This window comes from Lonchura striata, chromosome 14, assembly GCF_050655825.1.
Source record: "Lonchura striata isolate lonStrDom1 chromosome 14, ASM5065582v1, whole genome shotgun sequence".
NCBI lineage: Eukaryota > Metazoa > Chordata > Aves > Passeriformes > Estrildidae > Lonchura > Lonchura striata.
In genome coordinates, this window is record NC_140716.1 from 1,706,433 (window position 1) to 1,723,492 (window position 17,060).

At 43.5% G+C, this 17,060-nt stretch overlaps 1 protein-coding gene across 2 annotated transcripts; it reads left to right on the plus strand.

Annotated features, from left to right (window-relative positions):
* Nucleotides 1-3,323: 3,323 nt before the first annotated feature.
* Nucleotides 3,324-16,300, plus strand: MEIOB (meiosis specific with OB-fold). Of its 2 annotated transcripts, none has more exons than XM_085592054.1 (14): nucleotides 3,324-3,841; nucleotides 4,985-5,066; nucleotides 8,295-8,352; nucleotides 9,551-9,682; nucleotides 10,226-10,298; nucleotides 10,668-10,863; nucleotides 11,320-11,420; nucleotides 12,905-12,957; nucleotides 13,042-13,137; nucleotides 13,541-13,642; nucleotides 13,910-14,063; nucleotides 14,865-15,048; nucleotides 15,478-15,564; nucleotides 15,842-16,300. In XM_085592054.1, the coding sequence occupies exons 2-14, from the start codon at nucleotides 4,998-5,000 to the stop codon at nucleotides 15,953-15,955; spliced, it is 1,419 nt and encodes a 472-aa protein (XP_085448180.1). In that variant the 5' UTR covers nucleotides 3,324-3,841; nucleotides 4,985-4,997; the 3' UTR covers nucleotides 15,956-16,300. The 2 variants fall into 2 exon arrangements, with proteins under 2 accessions (XP_085448180.1, XP_021403315.1); XM_021547640.4 differs by having other exon boundaries at nucleotides 3,325-3,850.
* Nucleotides 16,301-17,060: the final 760 nt, after the last annotated feature.

Below are 17,060 nucleotides of genomic sequence, written 5' to 3' on the forward strand. Positions count from 1 at the left end.
CTCCTGGCACGTGGTTCTGTTTGCTCATGCCCATATTGGGGTCTGAGGTCCCTGCAGGCTCTTCCTGCTGCCACGTGCATGGACCAGCCTCAGGTCTTGGCACCTTCCCTGGCCCCAAGAAGGCAGAATTAGCCCAGGTGAGGTGGGAACCAGCCATGGGTCGTGTGAATTTTACAGCAAGTCTCTGGGTTGTTATATTTGCCCATGCTGCAGGTGGTGGTGCTGCTGCTCCCACTGAAACAGCACTGGGATGGTTCCAGCGCTGGGGACCAGGCTGGAGTGAGAGCTGAACAAAGACTGGGAGAAATTCAGATTAAATATCCCTAAACACACACTGAGCACCTGTTGGCTGCATCAGCACCTGCATTGCTGCTGAAGATGTCCATCATTACTCCATCAGCACTCCCGAGGCTCTGCCAGTTCAGGTATCAGCCAAAACCACTGAACACTGAGCACCTTTAATAGTTTGCTGCTTTTAATGCATTCAGTCAGGCCAATTACATAAAATTACATGTCTGCCCTCTCCATTTTACCAGTTCTTTTGGTCTAAGGATGCATAAATATTCAATGAGCCCTCTCAGTAAACACTGTGGGCAGCAGAAAATGCACAGAGCAAATATTTTTATATTGCTCTGGTTTTGGAAATTATTTCTGAAATGTTCCTGCTAGTGCTGGACTTTCTTCCCCTGAACACAAAGTGTACCGATGGTCACGTAACAGATTGCTAAAGTGAATTATGAAATGGCATTTGCACTCCTTGGCCATGCAAGTGAGTGTAATTTAAATAAATCTATTCATGAAGGCCTAATTAGCAGGGACTGGGCAATTTGCAGCCGGGTAGGGAAGGCTCTGCCAATCACAGGAATCGGCAGAGTGCCGCTGAAGTGCTGGAGAGTTAAAATCACTTGGAGCTTTCAGGGATCAAGCACTAGATCAGAAAAACACTGAATTAACACTGCTGTTCTCCCGCGGGGGCTGGAGAGTGGAGCTGGTTCTGTGTGGCACATAGATTTTAAAAAACCTCTTCTGGCCTTTCTCTCACCTCTGTTTTCCCAGTTGTCAAAGGGAGATAACGATGCTGATTTCTTTTTGAGACCACTTTGAGGTCACCTGAGGAGGAAAGGTTGACTAAAGCGGGATACAAGTTGAATAACATTTGTTTTTGCAGATGCCCTCCAGTGTTTGTGTTGAAAATTCCTGACTGGGAAAATCAGCTGGCTTTGTAAATCAGTGGGATAAAGGCAGGTTAGACATTTGCTGGTTATAAGCACCAAAAAAAGGTGTTATTTGTTTGCAGTAACCACAGAAGTGTCCCAGGCTGTCCCTGAGGTGCCATGTGCTGTGTGAACGGCAGAATTCTCCGTGTCACCTGAGACAGGTACGCCCATCAAACGAGTCCTTGGCTCAGTATCTGCAAGCAGAAACTCAGCATCTAATCAGACATCTCAGAGGGAAAGAACCCGGCCTCACTTTGTCCCCTGTCTTTGTGCATCCTGTCACGATGGCCCTGATAACGTCTTCCCAGCAGCAGCTATCCTGGGAAAGTAAAAAGCAGCTTTTTTTTTTCCTCCCCTAAATGTACATTGAAAATAGGAATGGAAATAGCTCACAAAGCAAAGTCTCCTGGTGATTATGGGGAGCCAGGAGAGGCACAACAGCACCCTTGTTCTGGTGGCTTTGAAACGGAACAAAGGGCTGGAGGGGACATGGCAGGGTCGGGTTTCACCTGCCCTTTATGCAGGTGGGAGAAAAGCAGCTCCACCTGGACAAAACCCGCTGGAAGTGGGGACCTGCCCATGCTCAAGGTGCCAGTGGGTTCTGCAAGGCTCCACTGCAGCAGGTGTCCCACCAAAACCTCGCTGAGATACTGGACCAGCTCAGCTCCTGTGAGCCCCCGGGCTCTGGTGCTGATTTCTCACCTTCTGCACCAGTGGACACCCCCCAGGTCTCATTTCTGGGATTTTTTTCCTGTTTTGCATTGTTGTCATGGCTGTAAGAATGAGGCTTGTACCTTTGCCACTGTCCAGGTTCTTGGTCCCATTAGGATCCCATCACCAGGCTCATTACCTTCTGCTTGTTCATTAGCTTGAGATAATGAAAACAACAGAACCGACATGAAAAAATGCCATGTTCCCTTCGGTGGAGACAGCAAACCTATGAAACAAAATTACATCCATGGATCATACTGTATAAGAGAAAAAAAAGGAAAAAAACCATCCAGCCTGTCAGTTCCCTGGCATCCTGTTTGTCAGCAGCACAGGATAATTATTGTGGATTTTTGTGATACAATAAATATGAGAGCACAGGTGGGATCCATTTTCAGTTGTTTAATTGAAGAAATAAAAGGTCTTGTAATACAGTGTGAACACACAGAATTTGTCTGGCTACGCTGAAAACTTCCAATAGCTGAGACCTTGGGGTCATAAAATTACTCATCGGGAGTAAAGTTTTTTATGATGCAGAAGTGAAGGGTATTGATTTTATAAAATATAATTTTATATTCAATATAAATGGAGAAAATAGCTCAAGCCAGCCTTCTGGAGAGCCTGAAAATATAGGACTATTGGGTGAGAATCAATACAAATACTATCTTTAAACCAGAAATTTTGATTAATTTATAAAATACGGGCTACAACTTTTTTTCCAACATTAAAAAAAAGAAAGGAGGTAGGGAATAAAATATATATAGCCAACGTAAAAAATAAAAAGGAAGTAGGGAATGTAGGGAAGTAGGTTTCTCCAGAGATTTCTGCAACTTGCTTTGTCTTGCTGGTGCGTTGTGTTGTTTATATTTGTAGAATGAACCTGACTTTAAATTGCTGAGCTGGTAAATCAGGATTATTTGGGTTGGGAGGGACCTTAAAACCCATCCGGTACCATGGGCAGGGACCCTTCCATTAGGGCAGGGTGCTCCAGCCTGGCCTTGGGGGCTCTGGGCGCCTGTGCCCTGCCTGCCCGCCCTGCCAGGGAGCAATTCCAGCCCAAATCCCATCTGACCCTGCCGCCATCCCCTCAGAGCCAGGGGCTCCAGGCTGCAGCGATCCCGCTGAAGGAGCTGCCATGGGGAACGTCTCCCCTCAGCCCTGAGGGAGGAGGGGGCACCGAGCCCTTTCCCGCCACTGCGCCGGCGCCATCTTGTCCCCCTCAGGAACTGAGGGACCGGGGCGGCGCCTGAGGGGCTGAAGGGTCCGTGAGGGGCTAAAGAATCCATGAGGGGCTGAAGGGTCCGTGAGGGGCTAAAGAATCCATGAGGGGCACCTGAGGGGCTGAAGGGTCCGTGAGGGGTTAAAGAATCCATGAGGATCTGAAGGGTCCGTGAGGGGCTAAAGAATCCATGAAGGGCACCTGAGGGGCTGAAGGGTCAGTGAGGGGCACCTGAAGAGTCCAGGGAGAGGTTAAAGGGTCAATGAGGGGCTAAAGAGTCCATGAGTGGCACCTGAGGGTTAAAGGGTCAGTGAGGGGCACCTGAGGGGCTGAAGAGTCAAGGGAGAGGTTGAAGAGTCAGTGAGGGGCTAAAGAGTCCATGAGGGGCACCTGAGGGGCTGAAGAGTCCAGGGCGAGGCTGAAGGGTCAATGAGGGGCACCTGAAGAGCTGAAGGGTCTAGGGAGAGGTTAAAGGGTCAGTGAGGGGCTGAAGAGTCCATAAGGGGCACCTGAGGGGAATGGTGGGTGTGTGAGGAGGGCTGAGGGGTCCGTGATGGGTTGAGGGGTCCCTGAGTGGGGCAGCGCTGCTCCAGCTCTCGTAACTCAGAGCATTTAAAATCCTAAATGGCTGTTTTCATCTTCCTCTGATACAGGTGTTCCGGCGCTGGTTCCTTTGGGACAACCCAGCTGGTGTGAGGTACAGCAGGTAACAATATTTAACTTCTTCTGAGGTGAGAACATTACCCTGCCTTGGAGGGATGCTGAGGTAATTTTCCTACAGAAGGAAACATCAATTCTTCCATCTAATGGGATGGAAACAGGTTTGAGGGCCCCATAGTTCAGTGGTTTCTAAGGCAAATTTGGGCTGTCTCTGTGAGAGTGTAGTTTGAAATGCTCTTTGAGAGAAATCATTTGGTTCTCAGATAACTGCTTATTTTTCTTTAAAATGTAGGCTTATTTGTTCTCTAGTTCAACAGATCTTTACCCTCATGCCTGATGAAATGGTTAACAGTACTCACATGAGGTTCCAGGTATAAAGACTGTGAAAGCCATTCAGCATTTTATCCTAAAGATTGAACAGGCATCCTCTGAAAAATGTCTCCCATTAAAGGTTATTAAGATTTGGACAATGCCATGGTTCCTTTTACAACAGAAAATAGAATCTGACAACTATTTGTTAAGTATCTAAATGTCTCTGAGGGACCCATGAGATAATAAAAGGCATTCAGAAGGTTGAGAAAAGCACCCATGGCCCTACTTCATCATCTCTAGAGAGAACCTGGGTGCTCCCAGGGCTGGGCAGTAAATGCCACGTTGGCAGCCTGAAAAGAACTGGTTTTCACAAATTTTATTTTAATAAATTCCCAGCTTTTCTATTTTGAGGAAGGAATAAACTTACATTTTAAAGTAGTTTAATCTTTAGTCCAAAACCTCAATTAAAGGTGCTTTGCAACCCAACACTTCTCTTTCCTCACATATAAATTGCCTTTTAAATATGAGCTGCCTCATTAAATTCAGTTGGCCTTCCCAGAGAGAAGGAGGGTAAATATTTTTCAGAGCCTGGTGCTAATGGAGTCATTTAATGATGAATAATAAATAAAAATTACAGGCCTTTATTTGAGAAGCTTAGGTAGAGCTGTCACAGTAAAATTCATAACTTCCATCGCCAAATACAAACAATAAAGAATTGTCTACTTCAGATGGCTTGAAATGCCTCTTATTGAAAACAGATGCTATTAGGTCAAAACATTTATGTTAAAAAATAACTTGTTATTCTCACTGTGAATGGTCTTAAGTGATTTGTTTGGATTTTTACAAAATCTAAGTCAGTTTCCTCCAGTTTCAGATAAAGAATGGCTCATTCTCGTTCAGCACGGGACTTTGTTGCACTTTCAGATCTGCATCCAAACCTTGCTCGTCCTGTAAGTCTCACAGCCGTGGCCCTTTTGTTGGAAATTGAAATTGTATCTGACTGTCTTATGTTACTGCAAAATTATGTAATTGATGTGTATTTAGGCACTGATAGCATTAGTGCAATTGTTGGGTGGAAAGGGCCTTCCCTTCTTTGTGTGCAAAGCAGCAAAATGAAAATGGATGCTGTTGTTGTCCCCAGCCTGTGGGTACCACAGGCACAGATATTGACTGGACAATTCCGTGTATCAGAGGCCCCTTTGTAGCACTTTAAATGGATGCTGAATTAGTGAAGACATTATTCAAGACATTACAGAGTCAGCATTATGCACCACAATCATCTGTGACCTCAGCAGCCTCCCGTGGCACCCTAGGGAGGCAGGGTGAAAATCTCACAGCTCCACGGCAGGGTTGGTTCTGGGGTTTTTTTGGGATGAAAAATGGGTTTGCATAGGATCACAGATTGCTTTGGGTTGGAAGGGAGCTTAAAGCCCACCCAGTGCCACCCCTGCCATGGGTAGGGACAACTTCCACCATCACAGGGTGCTCCAAGCCCTGTCCAAGCTGGGCCATGGACACTTCCAGGGATCCAGGGGCATCTCTGGGAATCTGTGCCAGGGCCTGCCCACCCTCCCAGGGAAAGATTTCTCGCATTCACTCTCATTGTCCCTTGTCCTGTCACTCCATCCCTTGTAAAAACCTCTCTCCGTGTTCCTTGTCAGCTCCTTCAGCCTCTGGAAGGCCACAATTAGGTGACCCCAAAGCTTCTCTTTTCCAGGATAAGCAATCCCAATCCTTTCAGCCTTTCCAGTCATCCTGGAGCCTCTTCTGCACTCACCCCAACAGCTCCACGTCCTCCCTGTGCTGGGACCCCAGGGCTGGAGGCAGCTCTGCAGGTGGGGGTCTCACCTGAGCAGAGGCAGAATCCCCCCTCCCCTGCCCCAGGGAAGTTCCTGAAAAGAGTGGGAACATGGAGTTTTCCCATTGCTACTGCTTTTTTTTGGGGGATGGCACAACTGATTTTCTCATTTACTTTAAACAAATGAAAGAGGAATCACAGAAAAGAGATGATGTAAGAGAAGTTTTCTATCCCCTTTGAGCCATATTGATCCAAACTGATCTTCAGCAATTGACAGTTCCTCCCAAATAATGATCCACTAACCCAGTTAAAAGCTTTTGTTTTACAAATAAAAGCTTTTATTTTACAAACAAATCTTGAGTACTGCTGTTAGCAACACACGGCAATGAAAGTATTTTTATAAAATAATAATTTATGATGGAATGATCAGTGTGTGTTGTGTTAGGACGTTGAAACAGCTGAACACACAGTTTGAAGTACCAAAATGGCATGGTTTATGAGTTTGCTGTTTATTTTAAAAAGTGAAAGAGATTCAAGTGTAAACACTTGCAGCGTGTTCATGAGTTGGTTGAGCAGCCTCAAGCAGTGCTCGGCCAAAACAGGCGCCATGGGGGGCGTTCCCCTCCTCTTCTGGGGAAATGAGTGCTTGGGCACTCGCACAGTGAGCTGATCGAGGAAATGATCCTGGAAGTTTTTCTCCCTTCCTCAGTCCAAAACAGTTCCCAGCCAGATCAATTCCTTCTGCCAGCTCCCCATGCAAGCTCGGTGTTGGAGACACAGAGGTGAACACATTTACAGCAAGACCAGGGCAGATTTCTTTGTGAAATTGGATGTTTGCACCAGAAATTAGGCACAATCAGCCTAATTTCTGCAGGCACTCATCCTAAATGTCAGTTCTTTTGACATTTGGTGGTGAGATACAAGGAATGTTGTTTCTGATTCAATATATATTTTTTTTAAAATTAAGAAACAATACCCTAAATAGAAAATCAGAATCACTGAATGCAGTGGACATAAAGCATTCAGTCTGGAAGGGGGATATTACAGTGCTGTACACAAGTGGCCTCTTCCCGAGTGTTTCCATCCCTGCAGGATAGGGCAGGTCCTGTGCTCCCTCTAGTGATCCCAAGGAAATCGGAGAGCTGATTTCCGAGTGTCAATGTCGCTGCAGTGAAGTCAGGCAGGTCACTGCTTTGTGGATATGTACAAAACGAATCCTGGCTGGGGTATTGAACTGTAGTGCTGCCCTTCCCAGCTGCCTCTGGAATTCTGCTGGAATGGGACACTCAGGGCTGCCAGAAGGGCTCGTGTGAAGGAGCTGTGGCTGCCACATCCCTGGGAATGTCCCAGGCCAGGCTGGACAGGGCTTGGAGCCCCCTGGGACAGTGGAAGGTGTCCCTGCCATGGCAGGGGTGCCACTGGATGAGCTTTAATTCCTCCAACCCAAACCATGCCAGGATTCTGTGAAGTGGAATTGATGCAGGATGCTTTGTGTTTTGAAGGATCCTGGCAGTATTGCACACTCAGTCTGTTCTTCCAGCCCTTGTCTCACTCTGACTTTCCTTGCTGACCTTTTAAATCCCAAACAAGCACTTCAAAACTCTTCTCTGACACCAAGGACCACCTAAAAACCAAGAACAACTCACCACACAGCTGTTATGTTCTATTATAGATAGACACATTATATATCTATATCTACATGTGTGTGTTTGCTCCCAGTAGTTGTGTTTGACAATTGAGAACAGGATGTTTTTACATAATAGCCACAGGTTTAGCAAAGCAGAATAAAACTGATTTTGGTCTGAATCAACAGAAAAGCTCCTTGCCTCAGCTCCCTTGGAGTCAGTTGAAAGGCAGCAAGAGAGAGGCACCTGTAGAAATTTAGGTTGTTTGGCTGAGGCCAGGACAAGTTCCTGTGGCTGCACACGTGTGACTCGTGGTGCTGACAACCAGGAAAGCCTTGGACACTTCACTGTAAAACAAATCCTGTCCAGAATTTCCATGGAGCCTTTGAGGAGATCTGAGACCTATGCAGAGAGCATGAAACAACAACACTGCTGCCTACCTGAGGAGAGATTGCTGTAGAACAGCCAAAATTGTGAAGGTTTGGGGTGAACTTTTGTCCTCCCATTTTGTTCACGAACAGAAACAGATGGATTTATTTTAATATTTTTATTAATCACAATTTTTTCCCCTAAAGTAAACTTGTGTGTTTATGTTTTACTCTTTAGCTCATACGGTACTGTGGAATAAATAGATTAAAATGATTGCCAGCCAGAAATATGTTTATTATCATCAGCAGAGTATAATTCCATGAAATCTAATTCATCATCTACATCTGGGTTTAATACTTGTACTCTATAATCTTTTTATTTTTCAGAATGTAATCGGGGTGGTTATTGGGAAAACAGATGTCAGAAGCTTTCCAGACCGAAAAAGTACAGTTCCTTTAAACTCTTTTTCTTCATTTTCTTCAACGGTGTAATTTGGCAGAGATGACTGAAATCAAGATTTAAATGATAAACAGATTTCTCAGTGTAAAATGGATAGAATAAAAATGCACCCCTAAAAGTTGTGTCTGAGAACCAAGATGAAAGAGCAGCATTGGTTTGGCTAAGCCATATCAATTAGAAATTGGAAAAACTCTGTCATGGAAGCATTTAATGCTCTGAAGATGGAACCAATATGAACCCACTCTTCCATAAATACTGCTGGAAGGAGCTGGTGCCTTCATATTTGTTCTCTCTTAAAACAGAGCTGTTGAGGACACATCTTGTGGAGTGACACAAGTAATTTCTGGCGTGAGTAGCAACAGCTTCATCTGGGACAAAATGGGGATTGTATGTTGTTAATAATGTTAATTGGAAATTGAAATAGCAAATTTTCAGTCGGGGTTGGTGCAGACACTGTCAGAAGCACCTCCAGCCCTGGAGAGCCACGCCAGCTCCAGGAGAAGGGCTCAGCTGTTCTGCTGCTGCTGGAGGGGTGAGATTTTAGGGGAAAGTCATCATTGTCACCTGAAACTGGTGGCACCCCAGAGCAGAGTCTGCAGACAGAGTGTTTGGTGTGTGTGCTCCATGGACCTGCACTCAGAGGACTCTGGGGGATCACTCGAGTTTTCCTTGCTAATTTATCAACCCGTTGCATCGTGCTGTGATCCCTGGAAAAGCTTTGCCAGTTAGCTGTATGAGACAGGGCAGGGATGCAGACACCAATATCCTGAATTTTCCACAGCCCTGCAAACACTTGGCCTTATTCAATTCAACCCTGCAGCCTGGGCCATCAGTCAGCCCAGCTCCTGACACAACAGGGGCTGTGTGTACAAATGAGCCCCGCTTGTGTGTTTGCCAGCCCTGGCTGTCACCTCCCGCAGCTCCTGTGCCTCTCCCTGCTTCATCTGCAAGTTTACACCTGCAAGGTGCACAGGTACAACTCCAGCAGGAATTGCAGCTCATTCCCAAACACCACCGTGTTCCTGCACCACCTGCTGGCCTCTAGTGGGAGGAAATTCCCGTCAAAATCCAGGAAAACCAAAAACTAGTAAATAGTAAATCCAAAATAGTAGTTTTTATACGCATATTCTAGTAGCAATTAAGTTGTGCTGAGGAATTGCTGCAGGCCTGTTTATTTTTGCAGACATTGGCACTGAGAGATACACCTTCGGTTTTACCATTCGTGACTCCCCAACTTACTTCATTAATGTCCAGTCCTGGGGCAGAGAAGAGTACATCAGATCCCTCTCAGAAAGCTTCAGAGTTGGTGACTGTGGTGAGTTTGTTTATTTTATTTATTCCCACCACGTTTCTGTTTGCATGGAAATCAGGGTTCTGCTGGGGGCTTTGCTGTGTTTTGCTCTGAAGACTCACAAACAGCCTAATTGGAAACAAATTGTTCAGTTCTGTTCAATAGAAAAAGGAAAGGAACAAGATTCCAAGGATTTCAATTCAAGCCCAGTAAATATGTCAACAAAAGAAACCCACTGAGTGCAGCAGCTCAGAGCTGGCCTGCAGTTAATCAATGTCAAATCTCACATTATATTGAGGTCTTAAACATGATGGAAAATAAGCTGTAAAGCAGTTTGCTGTTTGTCTTCCCTCAGTTATAGATATGGCTATGATTGCTGATAAAACCACAGCAAAAATCCTGTATTTATTTACAGGATGTGCTTTTATCTTTTTAAGTTCATAGAAAGCTTTTGCTACCTGTGGTTGTTTGGGTAAAACTTGTGAGCTTACAGAGTGTACACACAAAAATATCTATATTTGTACCTATAATCAATTTCTAACATTACTTATCAATGCTTTATTTTAGTTACAATCGAAAATCCTTTAATTCAGTCAAAGGAAGCAGAAAGAGAAGAAAAATTCAACCCTGTAACTCCTAGGTAAATTTAAAGCATGGAGTGGTAGTTCTTTCTACAAAGATCAAAGTTAAGACTTGCTTCAATTTCCAGCCACATGAAATTGGTAGAAATATTTTGTGTTTTATTCTTGCATAGCTATACCTTCCTCCTGTGCTCAACAATGTCTGGTCAAATCTCAAAGGAGAGTGTATTTAATAAATAGAAAAGTCATAAAACAATAATGCTCTTTGTTACTAAACAGAGTAAATTTCATTCTTTGAGTAAAGAATTTTTTGTACCTTTAGGAAAAACTATAAGGGAATAAAGTTACTTTTTCATATGAATGAACATTTGACACTGTTGATACCTCAGCGAGTGCAGTGCTGATCCATGGGATTTGTTCTGTTCTAGTGCCTACAAATTATTGCTCAGTGAAAATCACTCTGTGGTTAAAACCTCTTCCTGCTACGACACAGACACCAGGCTCCTGGCTCTGCTGCACCTGCCTGTCAAGGACCCTCAGGATTATTATTCCCTGGGGGACATCGTGGCAAATGGACAAAGCCTCCATGGGAGAGTCCTCAATGTGCTGGCAGCTGTGAAGGCAGTGAGTGAGGAGCATTGCTGTTCTCTGCCACGAGTAACTTCATTGGAAATCTGTAAATGTGGATTTTGGGCTGTGATGGCAGTGAGTGAGGAGCATTTCCATGTTCTGCCATGAGTAACTTAATTGGAAATCTGTAAATGTGGAATTTGGGCTGTGATGGCAGTGAGTGAGGAGCATTTCCATGCTCTGTCACGAGTAACTTCATTGGAAATCTGTGTAAATGTGGATTTTGAGCCTCACAGTGGCCAGGACTCCATTTGTTCAGCTTGGCAGCTGAGTGATAATAACCACACACACCCTTTGATGAGATTTTTATCAACAAAATGAAGAGAAAATTAAGTGATCCCATTTTTAGCAGTCTACAGTCTTTCTTCCCTTTTCTAACCTTTTTGTTTTCAATTTATTCTTCTAAACACTGAATAGAGGACAAATTAATTTTTCTTTTCCTTCTTAAAGGTTGGGGAGCCAAAGTATTTTATGACTTCAGACAAAAGGAAAGGCCAGAGGTGTGAAGTAAAGCTGTATGATGAAACAGAGAGGTCTTTCCCAATAGTATGGTAAAATGTTCTTTAATTCACTAAATGTTCTTTAATTCTTAAGAAATAATGCAAACATGGGTAAATAAATTAACACACACTAATTAACCATAAACCCATCTTTTAATTTAAATATATTGTTATTTAGGAGGCAACTGAGATGAGGCAGCAATGTACACTGAAAAGACTAACAAAAGAGATTCATTAGAGTGGCCTTATATATCTTGTATAGTTTTATGGCTTGCTGACAGCCTGCTGGCTCATGGATGGCAAAATGAAGCTCAGTTCCAAATAATTCCTTTTTTTAAATGTGGACATTTGAGCTAATTCAGGAAATGACTTTTAAATCCAGCTGCAAAAGCTGTTGTGTCTCTTTCACAAGCAGGGGGGCAGGAAAATGAAGAGCATCATCCATTTTTAAAGCCAAACAGAACTGCAAGTGGAGTGGAAATAGGTTGAAATAATTTAAAAATATTTAAAATAATGCAGAAACATTTTGATACAACCTTGGCTGTATTTTCAAACTCTGTCCTGTGTACAAACACAACTCCACCCAGCCCATCCCTGCTGTAAGCAGTGCCCTGTTCACAGAGGAACCTTTGCATTTTGCCCAGAGCTTGTTCAATAAACCTGTGGCTTTTCCAGGTGCAGGGGCATGTGGGGGTGTGGGTATTCCCTTGCCCTGGGGGTTAAAAAGTGACTTCAGTGCCCTTTGTTCCCTCGGGGGAAGCAGCCAGCCAGCCCTGCACTGTGGGCTGGCAGCTGTGTTAGCACCAGGGATGTTTATCATGGGATGTTTGACACAATTCATCCCCACAAAGCCAAAAGAAGCATCTTTGTGCCCAATCCTTCCAGGCCAGGGTTGATTTGGAGCAGCTCCTCCATCAGCTCTCTCAGTGCTGGGACTTGGGCACTGTCAGGGGATTTCAGAGCCCAGCAGTGAAGAGGTGGCTGGGCAATATCAGATGAAAAGGAAATCTCTTAAATCTTTTTCCAAGGATTAAGGAGGAAACCCACCAGAACAAATCTGTGCTTTGGCTGTGCTCTTGCCGGCCAAATTTAGGAGGAGCTGAATGAGATTTTATCAAGAGACCATGAAATTACCATTTTTGAGGGATGTTTCTGACCTCACTCCAGTCTCATCATCCCCAGCCACAAAGCTCCCAGTGTTGGAAGTGGCTGAACATCTGGCCTGGGGATCTGAGCAATCAGCCTGGCCCAGCACAAACAGCTGCTTCAACTGGGCTTTGCTGCAGCTAGAAATGACTTGGGTAAAAGCTGAAATACAGCATTTCCCCAGGTATATTCTGCATTTAAACCCAGCTTCATTTTATCCTGTTTGGAATAAAGCAGGCACATGGAATTTCAGTGCCACATGTGTCGCAAAGGAGTCGTGTCCCCTTTGGCCAATTTTATTACAACTACATTATTTAGTACTTTAGTACTAAACACTTTGAGTGCTGCTTCAGAAATGTTTTGATACATCCACTTTTTTTTTTATTTAGCTGGGATAATGAATCCATCCAGCTGGCACAGAGTTGGATTCCCCAAGAAACAGGTAAAACAGTCTGGTTCATAGTTTTATGGAAGTTCTTCATGTGGCATTTACTCTCCAGTAACATGGGGGTGTTTTTCTGCACAGTTATATTTGCATCAGATGTGAGAATCAATTTTGACAAATTTAGGAACTGCATGACTGCAACTGTGATATCCAAAACCATCATTACAACTAACCCAGGTAAGAGCTGCTCAAGTATTTATTTTCTTTTAGTAATTATTGTAGGCTAGAATGCATTAATTAATCTATTGGAACTGTGATTTCTTCTGCCCGCTTCTCACAAAGCTCCCTGCTTTTTGTCTGCTATGTGATGACCAGTGCCTTTGGCCAGTGGCTTATTTTATATTTTATATTATATATTTATTATTTTATTTTTTTTTATTTTTTAATATTTAATTTTCTTTTTAGCAGCTTTCATATGTTCACTCCATGCAGGACTAAAAGTTAAAATAAAAAATAGAGAAGCAAATCATGACTAATTCCAACGCGCTTGTGCTACCAGAATAAAAACTTCTGAAATATAAAAAATGCTGTGAATTTTACGTGCAATATATACTGATAACTTTTAAAAATGCACCTTCAGAAACAGCAGAAGCAAATGTTCTGTTCAGTTTCATCAAAGAGAGTGCCCAGGCAGGAGCTCTGCCCAGCCCGGTGAAGGAGCTGCCAAATGAAACCATTAACTGTAAGCAATGGATTTTATTTACCTGTTAAATACCTTTATTATTTTATAAATATTTTATTTATTTTAAATACCTTTATTACTTTATTTACCTATTAAATATTAGATATATTCCTGATCTGAGTCCCCCATTGTTTTACCTTTTGTTTTTGTAGGTGGGCTTTGCTGCTGCTTTAAATCTCCTTTTTATTGCTTTAAGATCCACTTTTACCGTGGCTCTTTGAATAATTTCTGGCTCAGACACACTTAACTTATCTTTTAAACTTCTAGTGGAGGCTGTAGTGGATGTCTACACAGTGGAACAGCTGAAAGAAAAAGCTCTCCAGAGTGATGGGAAGCTGCAGCCTCTCCATGGAATTATTTATGGCTACATTTCCACCCTGGACATCGACGAGAACGTGTCCAGAGTCCTGCGCAACAGATGGTGAGCAACTCCCAGCTCAGAATGTGTGCCCAAAACTGCTTGTCCCTCTTCCCCCGGCCCAAATTGAGAGCAAAAGGGTTTTAAAATCATGGGCATTTAGGGTTAGAAGGAAAATTAAGCTTAGTAGGCCCTGAAAAAATACCCTGGGTACATGTAGGCCTTGTACCTTGCTAGAACTGCACCTGTGTAGGTAGTACATGATAAATTATATAATTGTTAGATGTGATGATTGTTTAGTAATTAAATATAATTACTGTTTAATCATAAGAATAATCATGAGAAACTGTGGTCAGGGGCCTAGGAAAGATCACAAGAAACTCATGCTTGAATAAAGTCAATGTATACAATAGAACAATATAAGTTTAATAATGAATATGTAAGTTATATAACGATAGAATATAAAATAAGTTCAGCTCGAAAGTTGTGTCGGAGTCAGATTTGGGTCTGTACCCGATTCTCAGAGCTCTCAATAAAAGCACCTGCAGATCATCATATCCCATGATTATGTGTGTTCCTGAATGCTAACAAAATGAGATGGAGCAATATTTTAGTCCTGTCCCAGAGAAGAAAATAAAACTCCTCTGGAGGATGCCATGTGGGTTTCTGGTGTGGGGTTTTGTTGTGGGCTCTTTGTGGTCCTAGAGTGAAAAAGAAAAAGGTTCCTTTGTCTCAGACAGACTCAAGAGTTTAGGAGATTAACATTTTTTTTAAAGATGAAGTCTCCTGGGACAGCTCAGTCTAGAAAAAAGTTTCAGAAAGAATAAATTGCATATCTGCATGAATTCTCTCCTTGTGTTGTAGCTCAGTCTGCAAGTTCATTGTGAATGAAGCGTCCAACACCTGCACCTTCTGCAGTGACATCTCTCCAGAGGCCAAGTCCACCTTTTCCAGCTTTGACATCCTGGTGGATGTGACAGACCACACAGGCACCCTGCACTCCTGCTACCTGTCTGACACTGTCGCTGAGGAAACCCTGGGCTGCACAGTAAGGGGGGCTTGGGCTGCTCCTGCTGAGCTCAGCTCTGGAGCCTGGTGGGAATTACAAACATCTGTAATGCTCCCTGTGTGTGAGAGTTACAAAAATGGCATGGAGGGATGCACACACAGAGCTGTTTGACAAGGAAGTCAGCAGATGCCAACAGGAATTGTGTTCAGGGGGAGAGTTAACCAAGTTCAGAACACTGCTTTTCTGAGAACGTGGCTGGAGATCCCTAACTCTGATTTTCAAACACCCTGCAGTTTATCTGGTTAATGGGACTGCCTTGGCACACATCTCATACCAAGCACAACGTTAAAATAGAAAAATACAGCTTAGAAATGTATAAAAAATATCTAAGATATTCTTTTCATCATCATTCTCTTGTGGAGATGTTTTAACTACCTGCTGAAGTGTTCTGTGGTGTCCTGTTAACAGGTCCATGAATTCCTCATGCTGGAAGAAAACCAGAAGACTGCACTGAAATGGCAACTCCTCTTGGAACGAAGCAAGATTTACTTCAAAGTTAGTATTTAATGTTTTGAATTAAACAGCAGCTACTTTTTACTTTTAAACTTGTCAGTTTGGGCAAAACTCTTCTTACTCTCCCATCTCCCCTTTCTCTGTCCTTATTTCCAGGACAAAATGAAAGTATTTGGCTTCAGCAGTAACAGGCATATGGCAAAAATGTGTACTCACACAGGAAATAATGCAAATAAATCTGTCAAACATGCAGTGTAACAGCTGAAAATAATCTCTGTCAAGGTGCTGTGATAACAAAGATCCTTAATTATTTTTCCAGGTTACTTCATCACCCAATTGGAGAACTGGATTAAAAGTGAATCTTCTTTCCTGCAAACTGGCAGATCCCATAGAGGCGAGTCAGAGCTTGTTGGGAAGAGACTGGAATTATTAATACATGCTAGGAAAGGCTTCCTTCACTCTGTTGTTAGAGATGCAATTCTGCTGCTGTTGGGTTTTGACAAGTCTGTTCTGATGGTAAAGGAGGAGTGCATGTTGCAATACCTCTAAGTGGGCTTCTGAGTTCATATTTTTGGGTGATTGTACTTTAAAAAGTGTACTTGGGCCTCAGCTTAAATGTTAATTCTACCAAATTCAACCCCTTTCAAGATTTCCTCACTCAGCTGAGATATTTGGAAAAATCAGAAATAACAAATAGGTTAAAAGAGATCTGTTGAACTACTGTGGTTTTTACTGCTTTGCTGCTTTTGTGTTAAAGAATAAAGACCCCCCCTTGAAACACTGCCTGGGTTTGTGGTGCACCTTGCTGAGGCCAAACGTGGAGCTGTGGCTGATTTTTTTGGGCAGACTAAATCTAATTAGAGTAGAGTAATCAATTAGCAGTGACCTCTGACAAGCAAAAATCAAGCTGAGGCTGTAAGCAGGACTCTGTTCACCAAAGCTGGATTTAAAGGTACGTATATTGTGGCTTCCTCCACGTATTTTTTCCCCTATTTTTAATATATTCCTGTCCACAGCTTCCCCTCCTGCTGGTGTATTTGTCACATCCTCACCTCCTGAGCACGTTTCCAACAGAGGGAGATGCCCCAGCCCTGCTCTGGCAAAGGGTTTTAGGCCAGGACACCCCAGGGAACTCTGATCCCCCTGGTGCCCTCCCTACCCCTTAAAGTTCCACCGTGGGCACAGAGAAAACCCCCACAGAAAGAGGAAATCCTGACAAGCAATCCCAGATTGCATCCCTGACTCGTGGGTGGCAATAAAGACCCCAAAAACGCAGCCAGCGTTGGGTCACAGCATCCCTCCCGTAGCAATAAATGATTCAACATTTCCCAGCCACAACAATTCCCATTCTGCAGGGAATATTTCCAATAATTTCATCCCAACTCTGGCAATACCCAGGGCTGGAGACCAAACTGCAAATGATGCCCTGCTGCTGTTGCCAGAGATGGGAATGTTTGACAGGCAGGAGGAAATGCAAACAGTACAGACAATTCCATCCTTCCCCTTCCAGAACTGCTCACCCTAAAGTCTACTTTAAT

What these genes read in the sequence shown, in the direction of transcription:
- MEIOB (XM_085592054.1), top strand. Translation starts at nt 4,998, where the DNA reads ATGGCTCATTCTCGTTCAGCACGGGACTTTGTTGCACTTTCAGATCTG. An exon ending in CTTCAGAGTTGGTGACTGTG is followed by an intron (nt 9,683 to 10,225) that starts GTGAGTTTGTTT and finishes GCTTTATTTTAG; the next exon opens with TTACAATCGAAAATCCTTTA. An exon ending in TTCAACCCTGTAACTCCTAG is followed by an intron (nt 10,299 to 10,667) that starts GTAAATTTAAAG and finishes GTTCTGTTCTAG; the next exon opens with TGCCTACAAATTATTGCTCA.